This window comes from Astatotilapia calliptera, chromosome 23 (assembly GCF_964374335.1).
Source record: "Astatotilapia calliptera chromosome 23, fAstCal68.1, whole genome shotgun sequence".
NCBI lineage: Eukaryota > Metazoa > Chordata > Actinopteri > Cichliformes > Cichlidae > Astatotilapia > Astatotilapia calliptera.
In genome coordinates, this window is record NC_137443.1 from 9,661,947 (window position 1) to 9,688,715 (window position 26,769).

At 40.3% G+C, this 26,769-nt stretch overlaps 1 protein-coding gene across 2 annotated transcripts in view; it reads left to right on the top strand.

Moving 5' to 3' along the window:
- The first annotated feature begins 3,115 nt into the window (after positions 1–3,115).
- The window catches only part of reps2 (RALBP1 associated Eps domain containing 2), a 31,409-nt gene continuing 7,755 nt past the window's right edge, over positions 3,116–26,769 (top strand). The window contains exons 1-15 of one of the 2 annotated variants that reach the window (XM_080297696.1): positions 3,116–3,493; positions 9,752–9,875; positions 10,370–10,545; positions 16,621–16,729; positions 17,132–17,238; positions 17,324–17,465; positions 17,586–17,649; positions 20,947–21,115; positions 21,203–21,256; positions 21,483–21,561; positions 22,184–22,252; positions 22,593–22,641; positions 22,729–22,865; positions 23,188–23,249; positions 23,362–23,451. In XM_080297696.1, the coding sequence (XP_080153822.1) occupies positions 3,314–3,493; positions 9,752–9,875; positions 10,370–10,545; positions 16,621–16,729; positions 17,132–17,238; positions 17,324–17,465; positions 17,586–17,649; positions 20,947–21,115; positions 21,203–21,256; positions 21,483–21,561; positions 22,184–22,252; positions 22,593–22,641; positions 22,729–22,865; positions 23,188–23,249; positions 23,362–23,451 (1,611 nt within the window). In that variant the 5' untranslated portion in view covers positions 3,116–3,313. The remainder of the gene's footprint in view (positions 3,494–9,751; positions 9,876–10,369; positions 10,546–16,620; positions 16,730–17,131; positions 17,239–17,323; positions 17,466–17,585; positions 17,650–20,946; positions 21,116–21,202; positions 21,257–21,482; positions 21,562–22,183; positions 22,253–22,592; positions 22,642–22,728; positions 22,866–23,187; positions 23,250–23,361; positions 23,452–26,769) is intronic. The other variant, XM_026159109.2, reaches the window with a different exon arrangement.

Sequence of the window (26,769 nt, forward strand, 5' to 3'; positions counted from 1 at the left end):
TTCCTCTTCACCCTCTACACCACAGACTTCAGCCACTGCACAGAGACCTGCCATCTTCAGAAGTTTTCTGATGACTCTGCGGTGGTTGGATGCATCAGCAGGGATGATGAGACAGAGTACCGGGCTGTGGTCGACTCCTTTGTCACGTGGTGTGAGCAGAATCATCTGCAGCTCAACGTGGCAAAGACCAAGGAACTGATCGTGGACTTCAGGAAGACCAGGAAACACTTGACCCCTGTTTCAATCCAGGGGGTCAGTGTTGACATTGTGGAGGACTATAAATACCTTGGAGTACACATTGACAATAAACTGGACTGGGCTAAAAACACCACAGCACTTTACAGGAAGGGCCAGAGTCGTCTCTATTTTTTGAGGCGACTGAGGTCCTTCAACATCTGCCAGAAAATGCTGAGGATTTTCTATGAGTCTGTGGTGGCCAGTGCGATCCTCTATGCTGTTGCATGCTGGGGGAGCAGGCTGAGGGTCGCAGATGCCAACAGACTTAATAAACTGATCCGTAAGGCCAGCAATGTTGTGGGGATGGAGCTGGACTCCCTCAAGGTGGTGTCGGAGAGGCGGATGCTGTCCAAGATAAAGACAATGTTGGATAACACCTCCCACCCACTCCATGACATGTTGGTCAGTCACAGGAGCTCGTTCAGTGAGAGACTGAGATTACCGAAAAGCACCACTGAACGACACAGGAAATCATTCCTGCCTGTGGCCATCTCCCTGTACAACACATCCACTTAACACACTGTTTGCTGCTACAACTACACATGTTTCTTTTCCAAATATTTATTTATAAGTGACTTATGTATGTATGTATGTATATATATGTATATATTGTACTATTCTTAGTTAGCGTATTGTCTGTCTTGTCTTAATGTTGGTTTAAAATGGAGCACTGTAACAAAAAATAATTTCCCCCAGGGATCAATAAAGTATTCTGATTCTGATTCTGATTCTGATAAATATGTGTACAAATGGTTGGTTTTTTGTACTGTTTTTATCAATAAATCTCAGCAACAAAGGACATACACCCATGTGTGTTGATTTCTCCCTAAGATGGCAAACTGAAACACTCCAAGTTGGTGACTTTTGGAGATTTATTTCCCTGGATGATTGAGAATGCATCAAGATGAAACACAAAAGGAAGTGCACAGCTTTTAGCAGCTCCCCCACCCCCTCAATCACACACCCCCACTCCCCTCCCTCCAGAATTCCCAGGTAACAACCTAATATACATATGAATGACTAGCCAATTTAGCTTCCACTTGGCTGAAGCTAAAGCTTAGCTAAAAGCCTACCAGCCATTTGGCTGCTCTCCGGGTTTTATAGGTAGAAAGGTAAAAGCCTGGGGATGCATGTGTTAATTACTTTTCAGGGTGCAGGTATTTTCTCTCTACACACGGTGGCAGCAGAGGCCCAGACATGACAGCCATTGCAGTTTTTAACCCAATCATTGTGAAACTAAAACAAAAACGTGAACCTCAATACACTGCATGAAATGCATCCGAAAGTAAAACTCATAGTGTGAAAAGCATTTTTCAAGGCTTTTAGATTTTGTGTGCTTCTTTAAAGGGCAATCAAGGTTAATCATCTCAGTGGGCAGATTACTGCTGGATCTGCAAAATCCAAAATATTTTATTTCATCTGAGACTCTGGTGATATTCAGATTGAAGACTTTCAAAAATATTTTTTAAATCTCTCCTGGGGAAAAAAAAAAGAAAAGCTATTGTCTATTAATGGCTGTGTGTACAAAATATGCAAACATAACACAGTTTGACAGGCATAAAATAGTATTTTTGCACCAACAAGGTGCTCTCCCAAAGCTGTCAGCCTAAAAACTGTTGGCTGATAGCTCTAAAACACATCTACGACAGATAAACAACATCTGAAAGTCATGCTGTTAAGAAACAGGATAAAAACATCAAGCAAAAACCTGACGCAGGACCTGCAGATGATCCATCTACTGCTCACCAAAGGCTCATCAGAAATGGGCTCAGTGGAAGGACAGAATACTATATATTCTTGACCGCTATACAGAAAGAGTCTCATCAGCAGTGGCTTCATTTTTCATGATAATGATCCCAAAAACACTGCCAATGAAATAAAAACATACTTGGGTAGAAAAACATACAATGAATCACTATCAGTCACGGACTGGCTTCCCCAGAACCCAGACCTCGATATTACTGAAGCAGTGTGGGATTCAACATCCAAAGAACAGCTTTGAATGTCCTTCAAGAAGCCTGGAGAACTATTCTTAAAGACTACTTAAAGAAAATAAGGCCATCTCATAGAGTTCAGGCTCTGGTGAAGAGTAACAGTGCTCATACCAAATATTGATTTTCAAGCTTGTTAGACTCTCACAGACTCTGATTCATCTAATATACTGTATTTCAGTTTATGTTTGGACATTTTTCATTGAATCGTTTTCCATTTTCCTACCAGTGGATAAATAAATAGTGGCTTGAGACTTTTGCACAGCATCATGCAGGTTTGAAGGTTTGCTTAAAGCTGTAACAGGATCATGTGGCATTTCTGAGTCCAGTATTTTTTCTGTGCATGTTTACTGATTAATAATGGCCCCATTTCTGTGTCAAAAGGTCATTTTTAATACAAGTGTTACTTTAATGTCAGGACGTTAGCAGTATTTTTAAGGTGCTAATATTAGCCTCCATGAGTAAAAGTGACATTAAAGTAAGTTGCATTGTTTGTTTGCTAAATTTGCTGTTTATTTTGCTCTTTCTAGTTCCTTTATTGTATAAAATTTTAGTTTTGGATGTTGGCCTAAAGTGCCTGAACTGTTTATCTCATGATGAAACCAAATTCAGACTATTTATAGAAGGCTATTCTAATTTAGCAGGAAATATGAGTGATATTCAAAGTGCTTCCCTATGTTCCCTCAGAGCACAACAGATTAATTGTTGGCTTCATTATGCTGTATCATATTACACCGCATCTGTATTGTGATACAGGACAAGAATTTGTACAAGGTCCTGTAATAAAATAAGCTTTATTCAATTATGGATTGGAACGTAGGGTCTTCTTTCAGCTTGTCCTGGGCTCTGTCGCCCCCAGCAGGCGCACGGCGGTAGTGCTACAATCACTCACAATAGGCAGTAGGAGTGGACGAGCCTGAGGGTGAGCAGGCGGGCTGTCTTCACAGGGAACTCTCCTGTAGGAGGTGATACTAAACCCTCCTTCTTTTCCGACCTGAAACAGGAGCCGGAGTCCGGAGCAGGATGTATTGATCTGTTTGTTTGTAGTGCGTCTCCGGCGGATCCTCCATGCGTCAGCCCCGGGAATGGATCAGGAATCCGGTGCGGCGTCTGCGGGGAGTTTCATCTCCCTGAATGAGCATGAGCAGAGGTATTACTCAGGTCTCCACGGTCTGTGCCAGGCTGACACTTCAGGAAAACTGTCGTCCAGTAAAGTGGCAGAGCTCTTCAAGGCGTCTCAGCTACCTCCCGAATCTCTGCATAAAGTGAGTGTGGTGCTTGTGTCTGCGGCTGCTTGGTCAGCTCATGTTATCAAGTGTGAGGGGCTGAGGGCTGCGGCTGCTGCTCCCTAAACCCCCAGATGCAGGAGACACAGAGCCTGCGGTCTACTGTGTATAATAATGAGCCACATTTTCATTGTGATGCCTTTCTGATCTCTTTGTGTGTGTGTGTGTGTGTGTGTGTGTGTGTGTGTGTGTGTGTGTGTGTGTGTGTGTGTGTGTGTGTGTGTGAGAGAGAGAGAGAGGTTTCACAAACCCTCTTTCTCCCCCTCCTCTTCTACACAGGAAGCCAGTCTATTTACATATATGAGGGTATAGCTGAGCATGTGTCTGTAGGTCTCATCACTACATTAGTAGCTGTGTCGGTCCTCAGATGTCACCTTGGAGATGTTGTAGTTTAGGTTAAGGTTAGGCCTTTTGCACTCATTTCTAATAAGCTTGTTTACTGTAACCAATGATTTTTTTTTTGATGTGATCAGCACCAACAATAGCCTTTGTCAGTGGTTATGTTTACAAATTGTTGTGCTGTCCCCTTTAAGAATAACAACTGTGGTTCTGAAATTTTAAACCATTCACTTCCAGAGGTTGACCAATACTAAATTTTGAGTGGCCGGCACCAAGTATTTGTGAAAAAAAAACCTCAATATTGATCCATCAGCAAATAAGATTTTTATAGATAAATGCATAATATTCATATTCGAGTATTCTGTCTGCTCAGAAGTGATGCACTCTGAATGTAGAAGGAAAACCACTTTTTCATCCATCATCAGACTGAAATAGTGAAATCATAGTGAGTTTCTTATCACTGTGATTTAATACAGCAAACATCACAAAGTCATTTGGATACAGGGACTTTTGTAAAACTGGAGCAACCTTTTGTCAGACAAATGGTTGAAACATCTTAAAATGAGAAATAATTTAACTCAATCAATAATAAATAGATTGTCAGTTTGGTTATTTCAGCTCAGCAGTTCATCTGATATAGAAATCATAACCTATAAACTTGATGTTTCTGTGATGGATTATAAAACATATAGATTCTTCAGACTTGCTGAGGTTTAATATGGCACATAAATGGCTGTTAAAGCAGTTTTACAAAGACAGCAATATATCTGAAACTTACAATACTTCAAAAGTCAAACATTTAAAGCATATACCATATCATTTGTGGTTATGGATCTTAAAACTTGTAAAACCCACCACTTTATTAACCGATGCTTTCAAAATCCTTTCTGAAAGAATGAGGGTCTAATTAAAAGCAGACAAAACTAACACGTAAACAAATTTAATTAAAACTTTTACTGAGCTCCTTGTTTTTCTTTGCGTGTTATTGATTAAGCTTTATGGGCTGATACCCGACAAACTTGACAGACAACTTAATAGCAGTGGTGGTGTTAACTGTGTCTCGCTGGCTGCAGCATGAAAGAACCCAGTGAGAGTCATTTTGCCGACCCATCACAGGAATAAAAACACATTTTTCCAGCTCAGATGAGCACAGCGGGTCGCTGTCTCCGTTCACGCCACCCTCTGTCCCAAGGGGTCTGCTCCCTTCGATGGGAGGCTATTGTGTCTCTGCGTGGGTGTCAGGAAGTTTGGCACTGAGCCGCACTTCCTTCCTGTCAGGCCTGGATCGCCGCCACCGCTTTGGGGTGATTGACACGCAGCCTTCTGAGCTGTGTTTTGGCCCTGCGGCAGGATGCCTGCACGATCGCTCCTGAAGTCACTGCTGACTTCTGGGTCATCATGTCACACAGTATCAGAGACTGGCTTATGTCCTCTCTTGCCTCCGTGAGTTAAATGTCATGTTGTGGCTCTTGAGGTTGTGCTACAATCATGCTATAATATTTGCTAAAACAAAGGACATTTTCCACCATGTGCTGTATGTAGAGGTATGTTCTGCTGATTTACGATTTAGTAAATTTAGACAGGAAGTTTCTTTTTTTTTTTTTTTTCCTAACTGATCTGTTTACAGCAGATAAATAAAAAAGCACGAGGCTTCCGCCTGCTGCAGTGAGGTCAGCTGTTGTGCTCATTAAATGGATGTATAAAGACTGCTATTGCCTGAGATTAACTTTACCGCCATCTAAGCGGATGTCCCTCATAACATTTTATCATGGGAAAGTAACAGCCACTGCAGCCACTGTAAATCCCAACCTATACAATTCGCAGTACATTTGTAGTTCATTTTCCTGCCATGTGTTTGTGCGTAAATGCCACGTTCAGGTTCCTGCACAGAAACGATGTGTTGACAGATGTGCTGTCAAACCTGTCCAGATGAATGAGGGTGTGGTCAGAGTTCCTGTGCTCACATCCTGGTTTGATGGTGCTGGTGCTGCTAGCTGATTGTTTAAAAATATTAATGGAAAAAGGCATATGACTAATATATCAGTACGTAAGTTGTCTAGTATGAAAAAACTGTTTGTGGTACTTTACAAATGGCATCATCACATTGTTTGTCCGGGGGTTCCTCCAACAATCTGCAGTGCATATAGTAGATAATGTATCACAGCAAAGAAGTAGTTGATGTGCAAACGCTCAGTGTTATCACCGTAATTTGCTGACTAATTCGTTAAACAGTGCAAACACTGACCACCTTTTCTTTCCACCATAACGTACTGTTTAATCAAACCTAAAGTAAGTGTAAGTAGGTTTAAGTGCGCTTACTTCCTGCAAGATTAATGGCTGATTCTAAATTAAGAGCGTGTGGTTAATTGGTTGTCAGGGTTTTTCCCCTCCAATGGACTGATGACCTATCCTCTTGGTCCTGCCGTATGATGGTTGGACTATAAGAATATAAATAAAGAGTTATTTGTCTGTGGCCATATCTAATCAACCAAACACATGCTAGAAATTCAATGGATTCAGGCATCTAGACATGACCTGCTGAATCTCTCAGAATGGGGAAGAAAGGTGATTTTCGTGACTTTGAACGTGGCATAGCTGTTGATGCCCGCCAGGCTGGTCTGAAATTTGCCCAAAACTGCTGAGGACTTTCCCACAAAGCCATCTCTAGAGTTTACAGAGAATGCTGTGGAAAAGGGAATGGTAAATTGAGGCTACAATTCAAAAGGCTCACCGAAATTGGACAACAAAAGATTGGAAAATCACTGGCGGGTTTGATTTCCGCTGTGAAACTTGGATTGTAGGGTCATAATTTTCTGTAAACAACATGAAAGCATGGATCCACCCTGCTCTGTATCAACGGTTAACGCTTGTGTTGGCATAACAGTATGGGGTATACTTTGTTGGCATACTTTAGACCCCTTAATACCAACTGAGTTTTGTTTATAATACCATAATGTTGTTGCTGATCATGCCCAGCCCTTTATGAATCTATACCATGAAAAATTAATACAATTTTGAATTTCAAATGGGGCCTAATCCTATACTGGCAATATATTTAAAAATATATTTATTACTTTAGACACTTAAATAAAGATTTTTATACAGTTAAACAGTACACATGCACTGCAAAAACAACATATACATATATATACTAATTATTAGAATACTTTCACACACCAAAACTGGGGCAAATCGACCACAGTCGAGAGGTCCAGTTTGTGACTTAGTTGAACAGGAGCTGCCAGCTACAGCTGGACATGTCAACATCCACCTGTCAGTTAAAGTGTCTATTTTCCTAATAATGTCCTAACTCAGGCGAGCTATAAATAATCCCTATGCAGTGGGTAGGAAATTGTAGAACCATTCTCACTTTTTGGCGTTGTATTTTTCAGCTTTGGGGGCTGCTGTTTGTTTCCAACCCAGAACTCAAGTTACTCCTAAGAGTCAAATGCTGATTTCTGTGCTTTGTGTCTGTGAAACAGCAGATGCTTAACACCAAAACAAACAATAAGCTAAATCTGGCGTAACTGCTGACAGTTGAAACATCAATGCCACCCAGACTGCTTTTTGTATCCACAATAGATGTGAACCCATGGATTAATCTTGGATTTTGCACATCAGTCAAATACTTTTACATTAAAATGTAAAAGTAAAGAGAAAAAAAGAAGTTCCTGACTGCTAACAAATGCTTTTTATCAGCAATGACAGTGGATCTGGTCAGATTATTCTCCCTAGTACTACAGGGTAATATGTTGAATAACGTGGCTCTTCTCTAAAATTACATCCTCAGCTAGCCATAAGATTCAGTAGTATCCACAAAGTTGCACCAGTGTTGACGTAGTGAGCGCTGAAATGCTTCTGGCATCATTCCACCTTCCTTAAATAACTTTCCCCTAAGGCCGTAGATCTGACCTGTCAGTCTGGTTCCTGAAGGCCTTCGCTGTTCTTCCTGCAATAACCTCACCATCTATCATTTTTCCGCTGAAATCAGGCGCACACATCAGTGCTGCAGACCTGACCTCCAGCTGTATGCTCAGCCTCTTCTCACAAGACTGTAGCTGTTTTGAATGTCCTGCCCCTGTGAAAGCTGTTTAATGAATACACTGCAGGTCAAGCAGAAATAATGTCTCATAAGGCAACGTGAGCCCTTTGGCCTCATTAGACAATAGATAGGACCAGGGCCCCATGTTCTTCGTATTTCAGAAGTGCATACCACTAAATGTTTAAAAATGGGCTCATGTAGGCTTTTTTTTTTGGTGACGTATAAAAAAGTAGACCTTGCTTTGAATTTTGTCAGTTTATGAAAACATGTTTGTGTTACTGGTTTTAATTCCATTGTTGCCACAATAAAATATCTATCCGGATTTCATGAATCCAGCCTTAGTGGAGATGTGGAGAATGGCCAGAAGAAGAGGGCATTACATTTTGGTGAGGATCCAGAGCACTTAGGCTACTATAAAATTTGCAAGATGGCATTGGCCTTGGCGGAAAATGTGCTCTAGTGATAAAACCAAGGGTGCCTTATTGAGTTGCTGGGACAGTTTGACAGGGAAAGAACACCAACACAATTTAAAGTTTACTTTTCAATTTAGAAGAAATGTCTCACCCACAAATAAGCCAAACAATAAAGGGATGTATGGCCAAAAAGTAGCATAAACAAAACGGTTAGCTTACCCAGTAATAACAAAACGGGTTGCTTTAAAACTGCTTTAAGAGATTTTTTCTGAATTAAATGGACATGTCATGTTTATTACGTTCATTTTTAAGCTATTTAAAATGATAGTGATAAATGGTGTTACCATACTAATTGTTTTCTTCACTGCCACAGATTTAAGTTAAGCAAATGGGGGGGTCTCGAACTCCAGGCCTCGAGAGCCGGTGTCCTGCAGGTTTTAGATATCACCCTGTTTCAACACACCTGAATCAAATGATTTGTTCATTACCGGGCTTCTGGAGAACTTCAAGAGGTGTTGAGGAGGTCATTTAGCCATTTAAATCAGCTGTGTTGGATCAAGGACACATCTAAAACCTGCAGGACACTGGCCCTCGAGGCCTGGAGTTTGACACCTGTGAGCTAATTATTTGCTTAGCTAAAAAAAAAATTGACTGTAATACCACAATTATCGCTTAATTAATCAATAATTGGCTAAAAGATATAAAATCAACAAGGACTTTAAAAAAAAAAAAAAAAGAAGCTAAAAGTCAGAGTCTGCTACTTCTAGTCTAGTGCTAAGAGAAGCTAAACCCTGTGCTAATATGCTTAGCATAGCTATAGAGCTGTCCCTTTATTAATAAATGTGTGGTGAAAAACTAAAGGACTACAAAAGGTTTTTTTGGTTTTTTTTTAAGAAAGCAAAGCCAGGCTAGCATTTGTCAAATTTAGGCTAGCCTTTTTGCTAAATTAAGCTAAAATGAGGTTTGGTTCGTATTTTAGCTAGGTAGATAGATAGGGTACTGTTTGGTTTCCTTAAGTGTAGACATAATATCTTAAAACCAGAGCGTAGAAGGTGTTATTACTTGATTCAGTATTACAGTATTACAGTATTTTATAATCCTAATCCGCTGTGCTTCCCAGGAAGCATTGTACCTTGAAACAAAAGAGAAAAAGACAAACAGATTACATCGTGCTAATCTCTTGCATACTTTTCTTCTAGTTTTATTCTATTTACCCATAATTTTCTACTATACATGATCTTGATCAGGGTGTAAAATAACCACATTCTTAAGCTAGCCCTGGCTAGATTATATTTCTGTCACTGCAGGCAGCATGAAAGCTGAGATGTATGACATTGTTGGACATAGATAACTGTGTCACAAATTCAGGGCATTGGTCGTAGCATGTTTCAGCTGGTTTCAGTTGTTCACAATGCAAAAGTCTTTTTTTGACTTCTTTTTCAGGTGACCGAGGTGTGTGGAGCAAAGCGTCTGGGTTACTTTGGTACATCTCAGTTCTACGTGGCTCTGAAGCTGCTCGCAGCTGCCCAGGCTGGTCTACCCATTCGCCTGGAGAGCGTAACCGCCAGTAAGTCTGCTGCTCAGAGAGGAGGCGTCTTATGAGAGGAAAAGGGGATCAGGAGATTATCTTAACATGGCAGGATTTGGCCTAATCTGGATGAAAGGGGAGTCGCATGGAAAGGGCTAAGTGGGTTTGCCCTTATTACAAGGAGCACACAATTACACCCTGCCCAAATAGGAAACCCTAATGTGTGTGTGTGTTTTTTTTTCTTCATAAAATCACATAGCTTCATGGATTATTAGAAGGAATATGTTTATCGGTTCATATTCATTTTTGTATGTAGTAGTAGCTCTCCTCAGCAGAATAAAGCCTGTAAAGAAGTTCATCCTGATTAATTCCCTCGTACTAATTCTAGTTGTATCAAAGGTCATTGTGCTAGGCCTAAATCATGAGACAAATTTAAAAAAACACTTATACTGTATATCCACTTAAGCATTTGAGTTGGTGTCAAAATAAATAATATATCATTTATATCAATGATTTTTGTGCTGTCTCTCCAGATCTACCTCTACCTAGATTTGTTGGTCTGAAGAATGAACCAGAGATGCGATACTCGACTGTCCCTTCCTGCATAGACGCTCAGGGCGCACAGTGTGGCTCTGCACCCGGTTCTCTTATCTGGACTCCAACAGACAGGAACACCTTCAGACATCTGGAGGCCGGCACAGACAAGAAGGTAAGCCTGTGTGCGCTGCCATCTGCTACTTTTGGCCTGTATGCATGCATCAAAGTTATTATAGCTTAGTGCAGCTATGCAGTATGACCAAGAAGTATGCAAATACATTCCAGTCAGCTCTAATCATCGGAGCAGTTGATGAGAGATTAGAGAAGAATGACAAGCCTCTTTCAGTCATTCCAGTTTGTCCTTAATCAGAATTGCTAGAACTGGATGACCGGAGACCTCCCTGACCACAAATTGCAATAACTTAGTTATGCCAGCAGGATCAAACTTTTGCATCAGTGTCATGGATTTGTTGTGTTTTTTGCATTTCAGCAACGGGTGTTTGCAGAACAATCATAACTGAGAAGAAGTGAATGGAGCGAAATTGCAAAACTATGTATTACCCTAGTTTTTAAAGACAAAAGCCAACATTGTATTTATATTTTTCAAATATAGGATGGATAAGATGAACAAATTGAAATAAAATTACTAGCGCATGTTATTTGGTTGGTTAAGGCTTCATAATATAATGTTCCTGCTTAATGGCAGATGATAGCTAAACTTTAAATGCATATGGTTGGTGGTTAGTTTAACTATTCATTTCATGAGTAAAATAAAAATATGGGGTTCCATAAAATACCTTGTGATACTGTCATGTCCCCAATACTCCCAGAAAGGTGCTTTATTACAATCACAACCTATAAAAATGAATCTCGTTAAAGCCTAATAGGCCTAATAAAACCAGGCCTATTAAATAATTAAACATTAAACATTAAAGCCATAACCGCATTAATGTCGCAAATCTCCGGGGCTGCACGGCGTCAACGCGTTAGCACCGTCCAGCCCCGTGCACAGGGCGATCTGCGCTAACTTGCTAACAGAGATTTGCGGCGTTAATGCAGTTATGGCTTTAACGTAATTTTAAAGAGATTAACGCTGACAGCACTAATAAAAATACAAAAAAAACCTTCAATTTCAACTTCAACTATTGTCTTGATCATAATTTACAAGTGATGAAAATGTTTAGCTCACAAAATGTGCATATAGCCCCATTTATTCTAGACCTGCGGTTCCCAAACCCCGGTCCACCGGTCCGTGAGTCGTTTGGTACCGGGCCGCGAGAGATGAGGCTCGGGTGTGAAATTTATGGCTTTCAGGGTTCTTGTCGTTACCTCAGTTTCCCTGGGTCTTTTCCCATGTTGTAGTTGTGTGTCTTATTTTGAAAGAAATATGTACGTGTTACCATAGCGACCAGAGAGCTTTAAGGAGCAGAAAGGAGGATGTTACGCTGCTAATAAAGTTACTCAATTACACAGTGAATTTGCATTTATTATTATATTTACAAAATACCAAAGTTTTTGTCTTGGTTGTATCATTTTATTTTGTTGTATTTATCCGCAACACGGATAAACACGCCTTTAAGGCCGGTCCGTGAAAATATTGTCTGACGTTAAACCGGTCCGTGGTGCAAAAAAGGTTGGGGACCGCTGTTCTAGACGACCTTGCAAGGGCCCCCTATGAACCCAGCAGTGTAGAAGGTGGAAATTCTATAAAGAACTTTATTATCATTGGTGCTCTGGTGGACTACAAAGATGGAATACAAACATGTCATACTCTGAAAAACTAGCCCACTGGAGGGTGAACTAAGTGTTGTGACGGTAGGCAATAACAACTTAGCTGCTAGCTTATGTAGTTATGTGTAAGAAAGCTCCTTTAGTTAGCCAAGGGATTTGCGAACATAATATTTTTACTTATATCTTTTCATTCTGCTACAGCACAAGTTGCATATTTTAAAAAATGGTTTGAAGAAATATAACAGCCTAAAACTGACATCTGGATTAAGACTTATCAGTGATTCATGGTGTCCCTGTTCTTCTTACTGATGCCACACATCTTATGGTCTGTGTAAGGTGTTTTTGATTTAGTCCTCTGCATTAAATCTATGCTGTAGGTACGTCATAACTGCAAATCTGCTATAACTTATCGTTGACAACGTGTTGACGCAGCCCAAAATGGCTGTAATGGTACCATTCTTCCCTCCTACCCAGGAGAAACGCCACCATCAACCAATTTTTTTTGGGGCACCAAAACTGCAGAGCACACTGTGGACAAATATAAATACTAGCAACAGCATCGGCCACTTAGGTAGGCAGAATCTTAGGCTGTATATCAATCAATCAATCAATCAATCTTTATTTATAAAGCACTTTTCATACAGAAAAAATGTAGCACAAAGTGCTTTACATAGTTAAAAGCAGCCCACCCCACCCTCCAACTCACTCCCCACACTCTCAATACACATATATACCCCCACCCACACACACATACACACACGCGCACACTTAAAGAGTAAAAATTGGGCTGGGCTCGCATGAGCCAAGTGAGGAAACATTATAACAGAGAGCCGTCTGCACCGGGAGCCGGTCACAGACCGCAGCCGGAGGGAGGCAAAGGAGCCCCCCAACCAGGCTGAGAGGACCCCAGAGACCCAGCAGCCACGGTCAATAACAGCCCCGGTGCAGAGAGCGCCCTCCGAGGAAACACTGGAGATATGACGCAATACGATGTATACAGGGTAAAATGATAAAATAAATAAGAACAGGATACAATATAAATATAAATAGAGTAAGAAGATTAAAAAATGAATAAGAATAAAATCAAGAAATATTAGGTAAATCCTAAATTAATAATAGAATAACAGGATAGAATAAATAAGCATAAAAAATAAATAAACGCTAAGTAAAAGCTAAATTAAAAAGGTGGGTCTTGAGCCTGTTCTTAAAAACATGTACGTTCTCTGCGGCCCTGAGCTCCTCCGGCAGGCTGTTCCACCGACGAGGACCATACCACTGAAAAGCTGCCTCTCCGTGAGTATGTGTCCTGACTTTAGGGACAATCAAAAGGCCAGTACCAGAGGACCTCAGGGTCCGCGAGGGTTCGTATGGTAAAAGCATATCTGAAAGATAAGAAGGCCCAAGACCATTAAGACATTTAAAAACCAATAAAAAGAACTTTAAAATCGATCCTGAAACACACGGGGAGCCAGTGCAGCGATTCTAAAACCGGTGTAATGTGGGCCCGCCCTCTGGTCTTCGTCAGCACACGAGCTGCCGAGTTTTGCAAAAGTTGTAAAGTTGAAATATTCTTCTTAGGAAGACCAGAGAGCAGGGCATTACAGTAATCAATGCGACTGGTAATAAAAGCATGCATCTCCGTGTTGGCCCGAGAGAGAATAGGGCGGACTCTGGCTATATTCTTTAGATGATAAAATCCAATTTTGGTTACATGTTTAACATGTGGGATAAAACCAAGCTCAGAGTCAAAAATAACACCCAGGTTTTTCACTTGTAGTGAAGGACATAGTGAAAATGCCTCTAATTTAGACAAGAGTTTCTCTCTCTGAGCCTCAGGACCGACAATTAAAACTTCAGTTTTGTCCTGGTTAAGCTGTAAAAAGTTTTCTGCCATCCAAGATCTTATATCCAAGATACAGTTAAAAAGGGCATCCATTGGTCTGGTGTCATCAGGAGACACGGAGATGTACAGCTGCGTGTCATCAGCGTAACTGTGGAAGTTCACTCCATGCCTCCTGATGACACTGCCGAGAGGCAACATATACAAATTAAAAAGTACAGGGCCTAGAACCGACCCTTGAGGCACACCACATGTCATTTTATGGATCTTAGAGGAGCATGTATCCATACTCACCATAAAAGATCTGTCAGAGAGATAGGAAGTGAACCAGTTGTGTACAGCACCAGAGAGGCCCACCATGTGTTTTAGTCTGTTTAAAAGAATAGCGTGGTCTACTGTATCAAAGGCTGCGCTTAGATCCAGTAGCACCAGGACTGAGAGCTTTTGGGCGTCCCAGTTACATCTAAGATCATTTAAAACCTTTAGGAGAGCCGTCTCTGTGCTGTGGTTCTCCCTAAATCCAGACTGGAATATCTCCAGGATCTGTCTATCATTGAGAAAATCAGTAATCTGAGTAAAAACAAGTTTTTCTAAGACTTTACTTAAAAATGGTAAGTTGGATACAGGTCTGTAGTTATTAAAATCATTACAATCCAAATTGCTCTTCTTCAGAAGGGGCCTCACCACCGCCGTTTTAAAGGCAGCAGGGAAGACACCCAACTGAAGAGAGCAATTCATCATGTATAAAAGCTCAGCCTCAAAAAATCCATAAAGTGTTTTAAAGAGTGAAGAAGGAATTGGATCTAAAAGACATGTGGTGGGTCTCACTGTGGAGAAAACTTTCTGAAAGTTCTCAGCATTAACCAGGACAAAGCTGTCCAGTGTCTCCTCAGGTACAATCGAGCCCTCAGATGTGTTTACAATCATATCGCGATTAGATAAAATATCAGATCTGATGGCGCTGATCTTTCCCCTGAAGTGGTCTGCAAACTGCTCACAGAGCGAGTCTGTGGGGGTTCTTTTGGAGCTTTTAAAATCAGGGTTAAATAAATGATCTATGGTGGAAAAGAGGACCTTGGGATTATTTTTGTTAATACTGATTATTTTGGCGAAGTATGAATTTCTTGACTTCCTTAATGTATTATTGTACATTTTAAGTTGCTCGGAAAATATTTGATGGTTGATATTATTTTTATTTTTCCTCCACCTCCTTTCTGCTGCCCTGCAATTTCTTTTGAGTTTTTTGACTTCTTCGTTTCTCCAGGGTGATGCATGTTTTACGTTAATCTTTTTGGTGGTGAGTGGAGCAACGGAGTCAAGGCTTTTCTTCAGTTTGCTGTTAAAATAACTAAAAATCAAATCGCAGGGTGCAGGTAAAATCACAGGGGGGCATTTGACTAAAACCCTGGTAAAATTTGCAGCCACTTCAGAGGTTAGATAGCGCCTCCTCACAGTTCGCACCGAGGTCTTCCGCTGAATAAAACCGGTGATGTTAAAAAACACACAGTAGTGGTCAGAGACAGCCAAGTCAACAACAGAGGACACGCTGGTGGACAGCCCATGGGTGATGACCAGGTCCAGAGTGTGTCCTCTGTTGTGAGTCGGCTGCGTGACGTGCTGGATAAAATCCAAACAGTGAAGAATGTTTAAGAATTCTTTTGCTGCAGGGTCAGAAGGATTATCTATGTGCAGGTTAAAATCACCGGTTAAAATTATCATATTATATTTTGAATGTATGTTTGTTAAAAATTCTGAGAATTCCTTGATAAAAGCAGCGCTGTCTTTAGGTGGTCTATAAATTGTGACAGATAAAACTGGAGGGCTGCTGAAAACAATAGTATGGAATTCAAAAGTGGTAAAATGATCAAATAAAATTTGTTTGGTGGTGAGTGTGTTGTTGGCTAAAGATGCAGTCCCACCACCTCTCTTACCACTTCTAATAGAAAAAGAGAAATTAAAATTTGGTGGGGAGGCCTCAGTGAGAACAACTGGTGCATCCGAACCCAGCCATGTTTCAGTTAAAAATAAACAGTCAAGTTTATTATCTAAAATTAAATCATTAATAATAAAAGACTTGTTTAACAGAGAGCGGACATTTAAAAGTGCCATACTGATTGAGACTGGTGGATTATTGACAATAGAGTTGAATGGATGTTGATATTTTTGAAGAGGCCGGAGGTTATTAATGTTTTTGGAGTTACTGGATTTATGATAATTCTGTTGCTCTCTGTTTGTGATTATGACGGGTATTGTGTTGACTGTGGGAGAGAAAGGTCCTAGTCCAGAGTTTTGTGTATTACTGTTAAAAGTGGAACAAATATAGGAGCTGGGACCAGGGGAACATCAGTCAGTGGCAGACAGTGGCGATGTGCGGAAGTGCTGTACGCCAAATGCCAAATTGGCGGACAGCAAACGGCGTCCCCAGGCGTTGAGGTGGAGCCCGTCTGCCCCAAAAAGATGCCTGTCACCTAGAGAAATGTTCACGTGCTACATGCTGGTTTGTTTGTGTGAAATAACAAATACTTCCTCCACGGTTTGAGAGAGATAAAATTAATATTGATCACAACTAAGTTCAGGTTACTTGTTTGTCCTGTCTGCAACAGTATCTGTTTCTCATGTGGGCTCTTTGGAAAATCGATTACCCACCCCTCATTTATACTGTCCCTGTATTTAAAGGAACCTTGGTCGCCACCACGATCCCCGTGTAGCTCACCACCTCGCTCGCCATTGACATATCGCAGTTACCCATACGCCAAGCAGAGAAATGGAGTTGACCCGCAAATCGGTGAGATCATTTTCACTCCTATTAAAGCTGGAAATCAGAATTTTAAAAACCCTTTTTTCCCTTTTAAGTTAAGTTCTACCACCATCTGTGCAGTTGTAGAGTTCTCCAGATTCTTCACGTGCCATAAACTGTCTGATTTAGCATGTTTGGAGCTTGCTTGTACATTTGTAATTAACAAATAATTCGGACTGAGAAATGAAAACGATGAGGTTTTCCTGAGTTTCTGACACCTGTTCATTCCTCGAAACTTTCGGTTTCTTTCTTCTCACGGTTCCTTTTGATCTGTAAATCTTTCATTCTCTCAGATCACATTTTTCAGGAGTGTAATCAGCAGGAAATCATTGCATGTCAGTCTCAAGTTTCTCCTCCGTCAAAGCTGTGTTTTTCTCTTCTATCCTTCAGCCTACGAAAGCAAACATTCCTCGTGGCCGATCGTTCAGCTGGAGCAGCACTCCTCACCAAGCAAATACGGGACCAAACCCACTGTGGAGCATCCAGCTATGGCTCAGGTACTGATGTTTTTCTCTTTAAAGATTTACAAATATGTTTTATTAAGTCTGTATTATGCCACTTTGATTTTCTGTATGTGCTCAGGCTTCCTCAGTAGAAAGGCTCGAGCAGCAGGCTGTTTCAGATTATACTGAGGATGACCCCTGGAGGATCACAGAGGAACAGCTGGAGTATTACACTAATCAATTCAAGAGCCTGCAGCCTGACCTGGGGGCTCTCATCCTGGGTATGGACAGCCCACCTGCACCTCAAATGCATTCATCTAAAGATTAAAAAAAAACAAAAAAAAAACAAAACATCTTGCTATAAAAGTATTTCACTGTTTTTTGCACTTTGTTATTTCAAGGAGCTGTAGCAAAAAATTTCTTCACAAAATCCAAGCTCCCAATTCCAGAGCTGTCCCACATTTGGTAAGTGCTGCTGACTTATGATGGTGTTGTCTGTGTCCTTGTTCTGCTCTGGGGTCAGTTTGGTGTTTTTCAGCCAAGAGCCTCAGCATGCCCTCTGAGGCAGACAGAGGCCTTTGTTTTTAAAGTGCAGACCAGTGCTACACTTCTCCTCCTCAAAGGGAAAAGGTTTCGCCTCAGGAACATTCTTTAACTCTTTATTTAATGAAATAAAGGGGGAAGATGAGATTACATTAGTTTGAACTGGAAAACTGGTTTAATTTCCTCTTATTTGAAATTACAACTTTTTTAAAAAATTATTGTTTTTCTTTTTTTGGCACAGTTAGATTTATAAAAAAATGAAGCTCCAGCTTATGGACATCAAACTATAACCCACTGGTGAAGACAGTAGTCTTCTTAATGGCTCGGTAAATTGAGTAATGCTGAGTTTAGGCAGTCTCAAAATTAGTCTTATATCCTTGGAACTATGATTATTTACTTTCATGTAATTCTACTCACTGCTAGATGGGAAGAATGAAGCTGTAAGCAGATAAACATTAACATAAAATGCCATATAACAGCAGTTGGTGGTTAAATTGGCATTTTATTATTATATTATTATTGGCACTAAAATATTTACTCATGGTATCGTAGTTTATGTCAATTTAATAATAATAAATGAATACAAGTATATACAGTCTACAGTATTTCTAGTCAACACGCTAGGTTACCTTATCTTGGCTGCTGGGATGAAACAGAGATCAGCAAACACAAATGTCAAATTAGCTTATTTACGTAACTAGTCTGTGACTGAGTAAGAAAACCTTGAACATAAAGACATGAGGCTATTACTCCCTGTTTTTAAAAGTTGGACATTTGGGGATTCCTTTTTTTGCTGTGTTACTGTTATGCTTTCGTTAGTTAACTCAGTAACAATTTACCTTTAATTTAAAATATGTTTATATTGTCTATCCTGTAAAATAGTCAGATGTCTATTCATATTAATGTACAGAATTCATCTGCTTGCTGCTACTACTGCACATTCACCCAATGTGTGTGTGTGTATTAGAGATGGACCGATCCGATATTACGTATCGGTATCGGTCCGATACTGACCTAAATTACTGGATCGGATATCGGAGAAAAATAAAAAATGTAATCCGATCCATTGAATATCACGAAAGCACCTCACAAAACTTGCAACACGCCGTAACTCATCTCAGAACGTTAGCACGTCGGAGCAGTATGCATCACGTGATAGAGCAGCTGTGGCATGCGGGACCTGTCGGTGGTCTGGATAGCATTTGGAGCTTTGCTAGCAACCCGGCATTTCATCTCCGACAAAGTTATCCCCGAGAGAAGTAAAGCAAGTGTGTAAGTCCATCTCTGAATGTTTGTAAAGCATTCCTGCGTTAAGCTTAACAAGCGACTGCCTCTCCTGCTGCTACTTCAATCATGAAACTGCTTAAATGATCAGCTGATCGGCTTTTCTGTCGCGAGTACGTCTCTCTGGTTTGTTTTTGGCCCACTTTGCACCAGAAAGAGGAAACCAGCGGCTGAACAACAGCAGCACGTTTAAGCTTGATCAGCTGTTGTTAGAATTTATTTATTATTACTTTCTACTCGAGGATCTTTTTCTACGTAGCTGACGCTGGTAACTGTGCAGGGGCGGATCTAGCAAAGTTTAGCCAGGGGGGCCGATAGGGCATTAACAGGGAAAAGGGGGCACAAAGACATACTTTTCTTTCTTATTCTCATTTAAAATGTCTCGCTTTTAATAAATAATTATCCAAATCTTACACCCAAAGTTTTAATTTGATGTAAAATGAATAGAAGTCAATTACTGTATATAGTGACTATTAAGTCTAATATATATACCCTAGTAAGCTATAGTACTTTTTCCTTTGGGAAGGTACCATCTGTGCAGTCTGCAATTTTGTTGAAGAAAGATGTTGAATCTATTTAATATTTCTTGAAAAATAATTGATTTCTGTGCATTTTTTTTTCACACTGCATCAAATTAAGGTTGATTACGTCGATTAAGCATCATGAGGTGGAGCGTGAGGGGTGGTTCCCTATTTTTTTATTTTTTTATTTTTGTTGCTGGGCGTTGGAACCCTATTAGTTAGGTTGCTTAATATTTACGCTAAGTACTCTTTAAAATACCAGAATAGGGAGGATTGAGTAGCTTTAAGTTTATTAGATTGATCAGTATTGCTGAACTATGAAATATTTTTTTTTTTGCATACAGGTATAACAGAATAGCTTTAGTGTAGTTGTTGTTTTAAACTTGAGTATGAACTTATACAAAATGCAGCAAGATATTTAAAAAAAAAACAGTTTTGTTGATTAAAAAACACTATATCGGATTCATATCGGTATCGGCAGATATCCAAATTTATGATATCGGAATCGGTATCGGACATAAAAAAGTGGTATCGTGCCATAGTGTGTATATATATATATATATAATGTTCTTCCTCTACCCCCCCCCCCCCCATTTTTGCACATGTCGAGGAGCGTGTCAGGCTACATTTCACTGTGTGTTATACTTGTATAACTATGCATGTGACAAATAAAGAACCTTGAATTGAATTGAATATTAACATTAAGAAAGAAAAATATGACGGTAGCAGCAAGTTAGCTTAGCTTTAGCTTATAATGCTAGAAGCAGGCTATCAGAATAACTCAATAGCTTTGCTAACTGCCTGCCAGCAGAGGTTGGCGTCAGCGTCAAACTCTTTCTGTAATGTTGACAGAAGAGTATTTGCTTATATCTTCACAGTTTATGTTATTATACAGTATGTCATGGCTTAGCTTTCACTTGTAATAAATTTTGAATAAGACAAAATCTATACAGAATGCCTGCTAACCGCTAATGCAGTATCATGTTTAAAAGGCCAAGTAAACATTGTGGCAACACTTCATTTTACTGGTGTATAATTTCAGATTAATGTCCCTGTAATTATAATAGTTTCCTGGAAAGAACTTGGTAATATGTCACAAATTTATGAAACTGGAGACTGTAATTTATATACTTCTGCTCAACTGATTCTAACATATTACTGGTTTAAGTAGTCTTTGTGGTCCGTGCGCTGCATGCCTGCTACTAAATTAATCTTTATCTGATTTTAAATAAAGATTCAGTTTCAAAGAAAGCTATATTTTCCAAGAATTTTGAACAGATTACCAGGTGCTTTCCACGAAACTTAAATACAAAGTGTTAACAGAATAGTTTCATGCAGCTTTATGTGTTATTATTGTTTCACAGCTCCATTCTCAGGTTTTGCATATATTCTTTGTGTGTCATTTCTTTTAAAGGGAGCTGAGTGATGTGGATAGAGATGGGGCTCTCACGTTTTCTGAGTTTTGCACAGCGTTCCACTTGATTGTGGCCCGAAAGAATGGTTACCCTCTCCCAGAGACGCTGCCTCCCAGCCTGCGGCCGGGGTTCATGCAGCACGAAGAGGACATACCGGACACTCATGAAGTACGACGGACACAAGTAGCAAAAATTAATTATTTGGGCTATGAATTTATTCAGACTTGGGCTCTTTATACCATGCTTTCTCAACAGAGTACAGGGCCTTTAATTGTCTTTGAGGATCCTGGACGGAGGCCGAATCAGATGGTAAAACAAATCGTCAGTGGTTTGTTTAAAATGTTTATTTGTAGTTTCATCCTGTTGCCTGTAGGGGGTACTAGCAAGCTGAACACGAGACAGAACAACCAGGTTCAAGTACATTGCATACCAGGCAACAGGTTGAGCTTAGAGCATCTTTTACTTCCTGAAATGCACACTTTAAACTATTTCAGTCTTTGCACGTCCTGATTTTCTTCGCGCCATGTTTTTTTAGGATCCGAGCATTATGCAGAGACTCCAGCCAAGCTTAACCTCAACGAAACAAGACTTGAAAGAAGAATCTAGTAAACAAGGTAATTATAAAGCAATTAGTTTTGTTTTTTTGAGTAACAAATGTAAAAAAGTTATGCTTATTAAAATCACATGTAAAACAGATTCACTTTGAACTAGGTACTCTCCCAAAGGTATAACACTATAGTAACTGGGATAATGGTTCTCAAAAAGTCCCATGGTGCTCTTTCAGTACTTCTTCTCTCCAAGCCATTTGCACAGAAATAAATCCACCATACAGTAAGTATGGTAATTTCCTTACACTAACAAACAAAAGGACAATACATGTCTGTTATCCCACTCATCCTCTAAGAGTAAACAAAGCAGAGAGAGAATGCTAACATATGTTATTTCTTAGTCCAAAAAAAGATCTCAGTTTATGCGATACTGAAATAAAGCAAATCTATTCAGTGAACCATAATTTCTTAAGTAGTGAGTAAATGCTGCTCTGATATGCTCTTGATGGATAGGTGTTTCAGAGTGGGCCCTTGGGGGCCGAGTGTGTATGAAGACATTATTAGTCTAAGCAGAGTTAAGGCAAAAGGTCTTTATTGCTTATCAGAGTTTTTAAATACGGGGGTGGAAAAAAAACACTTTTTTTGTTGCATCGTCATTTCTGATCTTTCTTTTTTACTGTGTCTACAGATGTGAAGATGCTCGCGACATCTCAAGACAAAGTAACTCTTCAGCTCAGTGCTTTTCCTGAGCGGCCAGGTGAAACTAACCCTTCCCTTAGCATGGGGGAGATTTCTCTGTTCCTGTGTAAAAGTACATCATGTGCTACAAGTTTCAGATGAGCTCGGGTTGGTGGGGTGCCACAAATACCTCAGTACTTTCTCTGAGTTGGGGATCTTTCCTCTTTTGTCTGTTTCGGTGAAAATGCTTGTTTGTTGTGATTTGGTTGCGTTTTCTAAGCGCACGACTCTCTCCTGGCTAGATGTAAGATATATTTTTGGTGAAAGATAAAAATAAAAAGTAACCCTAGTGGTTATTATCTGCCTACAGATGATTGATTGAAAATGAGCACACTTATTAGTATTCATCTTTCTTACAGAACCGCCTCAAGATCTGGATCCACAGATGAAGACAAAAACTAGACCAAGGTGACAATGAACCCACTCCAACTAAAATGATTCAACTTGAGCTGCTCATTAACCATTATTACATTTTCTCATCCGTGTGACCTCCAGGTCCTACTCCAGCACTTCAATCGAAGACGCTATGAAGAAGGCCGAGGAGCCACCCACCCCTCCCCCTCGACCCCAGAAGACCCACTCCAGGGCCTCATCGCTGGACCTCAATAAGCTCTTCCAGCAGGGCGCTCCAGGTATGACCTGCTCCTCCCATCATATTATCTCTGCAATACGGAAGGTGAGAAGCACAAACAGCTGGGAGCAGCAGTGCGTTTTGCAACTGAGTTAATATGCGTCGTTTATGGCAGTTCTCCTTTTACGGGGAACAAAAGCAGAAATGGAGATGCGTGGTTTTCAGTATTCAGTCTGAAAGGTGAGAGACTCACAAGAGAGCCATTCAGTTTGTGGTTATAAATGTGCATGGTATATTTGAGTTTAAGGAGGGAAATCTGTATCCCGAGAGCAAAGCAGGGGTATGACATCATTGCAATGTAAGCTTTTCACTTGGGATTCCAGGAGTAAAAAGTGGATGGTTGCTGCCTCCTCCAGCCCTCCCTCCTAGACCGACAGCTTCGCAGGTAATTCCTGTTTGATTAAGATTTTGACGGTAGTACTGCATGCTGAGCAAAGCAATACAACAACATCATTTTTTCTCAGATTAAAAGTGACAGAAATCTTCTTTCCTGTCAGGTTTCTCATTTTATCGGCGCTTCGGAGAAAACTGTCCAGAGCAAAGTGCAGCAGCCAAACTTTGCTGACTTCAGTCACTTCAGAGAAGAGGTGAGCATTAAACCTGAACGTCTGCCTTTGTTTCAGTGGGAATTTGCAAATGTAGCAAACAGCAACACAAATTGCAGTTACAAAAAGAAACGTCAGCATTTTCCACTTCACAACTTTCCATCGCAGATATATAAAAGTGTCATCAAAGACGTGCTTGGGAAAAGTATGAGTTTCTATTACGAGACACAAATAAATGAAAAGGTTGACAGAAGTGTACATGAAAGTCCATGCAAATTAGATGGCTTTTTAAAGCCTAAATTGTGTATTTGTTAAAAATCCTTCCTGAGAAGGCGGTACTACTCAAAGAGTTTCCAGTGGTGCTACTCAGTTTCTTAAAGCGAGTTACATTCAGACTGAATTGAACGCAATACACGAATCGTTCCTTTCAGTATGTTTTTAATGATAGTTGGCTTTAAGGACCTGTGAAAATGCTGAAAGGTTTGTAATAAATTAAACTGATGGTTCTGCTCATCATTTATTTTATTTTGAAATACTCCTGCATCCTCTCAGGAAGAGCACTTCCTTTTTCTCTTTGTGTCATTTTTGTACTTCTCCATAGTCTGACAACTTAGACATTTCCTCTTCCTTCAGTAGGAAGCCTAATCTAAAAATCATGGGTAAGCACCATATTAGGAAGTATCCTCACTTCAGAATCCTCCGTGTCCTTCAGCACATATGCTGCTTGTAAAACTGAGCTGATTTTGTGGTTGCTTTCTAATGAATCGCTTTATAAACTTCACTACTGCCGTATGATAAGTAACACAAACGCTAATTACTGTGGTGCATTTGGTACTTTTATCAATGTGTGTGTTTGTTTAAATGAGCCGCACACCCCACAGCCATAATCAACGCTGTGTGCACATGGAAAAGTACTGTATTTCCTGGAACTGCAGGTGGAAAAAAAATCCCCATTCCTTTCTCAAAGGTTATTGTATTTGCGCAGCTATGTTCAGTATTTGTTTTTCTTGTGGGAGTGAAGCGATTTTGGCAGCTTTTTCTGGCTTTATGGCGTCCAAACCTCTGGCTTTCATTACAAAAATCATATGTAGTTTTAAGGTCAAAAGGCAAAGCAGCTCCTGCTTCAGTACTGCCCCTCGCATCAGGTGTTGTGTGTTCTAAATCATACTCTTCATTAGACAAGATGTGCTTGAAGTGTCAGTTTTTGTGGCGTGCTAAAAATGTGCATAGATTAGATTTGTTATTGGCCCAGCATCTGCCTACGTTTTGGTGTGGATGTGGGGTTTTTTCTAGTTTTTGAATGCTGTAAATCAGCGGTCCCCAACCCCCGGGCCGGTCCGTGAGTTGTTTGGTACAGGGCCGTGAGAGTTGAGGCTCGAATGTAAAATTTATGGTTTTTATTGGTTTTTATTGTTATTTTTTAAGTTGTTTTTATTGTTAACTCGGTTTTCCTGGGTCTTATGAATAAATCTTCTTTTTTTTGTACCGGTACTGCTTTTACTTTAAGGTGTTGCGGATAAATACATCAAAGGCCGGTCGGTGAAAATCGTCAGACATAGACTAGTCCGTGGCGCAAAAACAGTTGGAGACCACTGCTGTAAATCACTCAGTTCTAACTTCTGTCTCTGTCATCACTTATCTTTAAGGTGCCCTTTCATTACTCTCACTCTGACCTTGGATCCATTACTCTTTCTTCTCCTCCCCATCACGATAGAGCACGGCCATCTCTCTGTCTCCCCACATGGTGTTTTACTTAATTAAAACCAGCTGCACTAGATCATCCCAAAGGTAGCTATAAGATGTACATTTCTCACTTAGTAAGGCAAATAGAAATCCACACCAGCCCAAGCTCCTCAGAGAGGCATTGTAAATCAGTGAAGTATAAGCGTCCTTAAAAATAACTTCCTTTTACATAAAACATGTCAATCTTGAGTTAAGTGTGAATATTTTGACACCTGCTTTTGTGGGGAACTCATGGGAGCAGTTTAAGTACATGGCTATGTCTGAAATCACTCATTACTTACTGTATTACAGGCTATATTCTGTAGTGAGTATTACTATACCTGATGCGCTGAAGTCAAAGTAGCCCTACATGTGGTGAAAAACAGGTGGTCACTATTGAAGCATCATGCACTGCATTTAAGAGAAAACTAGAGGGAGGAATGAAGCTTGTTGAAGTACTGATATTGTTATTTAGTTATTTTCTGAAAGCCTGGGAGAAATGACCCTAATGGTAAACTTGATCTGTGAGGTCAGTAAAAGCTTTGATGTCACGTTTTACGTCTCAATTGTTAGATTTAAGTTGTATTTAACGCAACGTGAAATTTGTGGTCAGAGCAAATGAGAGACCAAATCGGGGTTTATTTTTAGGGTGGGCCTGCTTTGTGACTGAGCCACAAAGTTTGCGAGTGAGAGATTTGTAGTTAACAAACCAGTGGGTGGCATCACTGTAACCATGTCCATCTTTTAGGTACAGTCTATGTTATTGCCACAGTAGAACATATTAACGTATCTGTTAGCTCAGTTATTATCCGTGCTTACCATCAGTGCAACTTTGTGCTGAACATTGGGGGTTGGGGTGGTATATTGGTTGGGTCTGATTATTAAGGGGGTCATAACCCCCCTAACCCCCTGGAAATTACGCCCCTGGTGCTTACCAAGGTCCACTGGTCTCTTCCAGGAGTGGAGAGAGTCCAGTTGATCCATTGCATGCATTGATACATTCAGACAGAAAGTTGGACAAGGTTAAAGTTGTCTGTTTTTGATTCATTTGTTGTGTCCAGTTTGTGTTTTGTTTCCTCTTGTTTGAACAAGCTTCCTTTGTCTCATTGCTCTTAAATATTCCAGTTGAATGAGGAAAGTTTTAAAAATGCACGCTCTAGAAACTGACAGTGATGGCACTTCTTTAATACCAGCCTTTGCAGCTGATTTGACCACACACTCTGCTTATGGTTCTGCTGTGGTTTTTTTGCCGCTGTAGCAACTACTACAGCGTCTGTATGTTTCCATGCTGTGGCTGTGTTTCGCGTCCAATGGAGCAGTGAATCTCAGGGCCATTTATTTGAAAGTCAGTTGGTGTTTCTGAGCAAAATGCATTTTTAGGTTTCTTGGGTACAATTTACAACAGGAGCCTGCTTTAAGCATCACGAAAGCCCACTGCCGCCACAGTGAAGACTGCAGCCCGGACAAATTAGCGGATCAAATTCACTAAATCCAACATTAACAGATGGGAAAGGCTGTAAGAAATGCCTTCAACTTTCACAAAACTAGGGCCTGTCCTCACACTTTCGCCCTAAAAACCATGTGGTGACACATTAAACATCTTAAAACAAAGGAATAAGGCAGCAAGGTGATGCAATA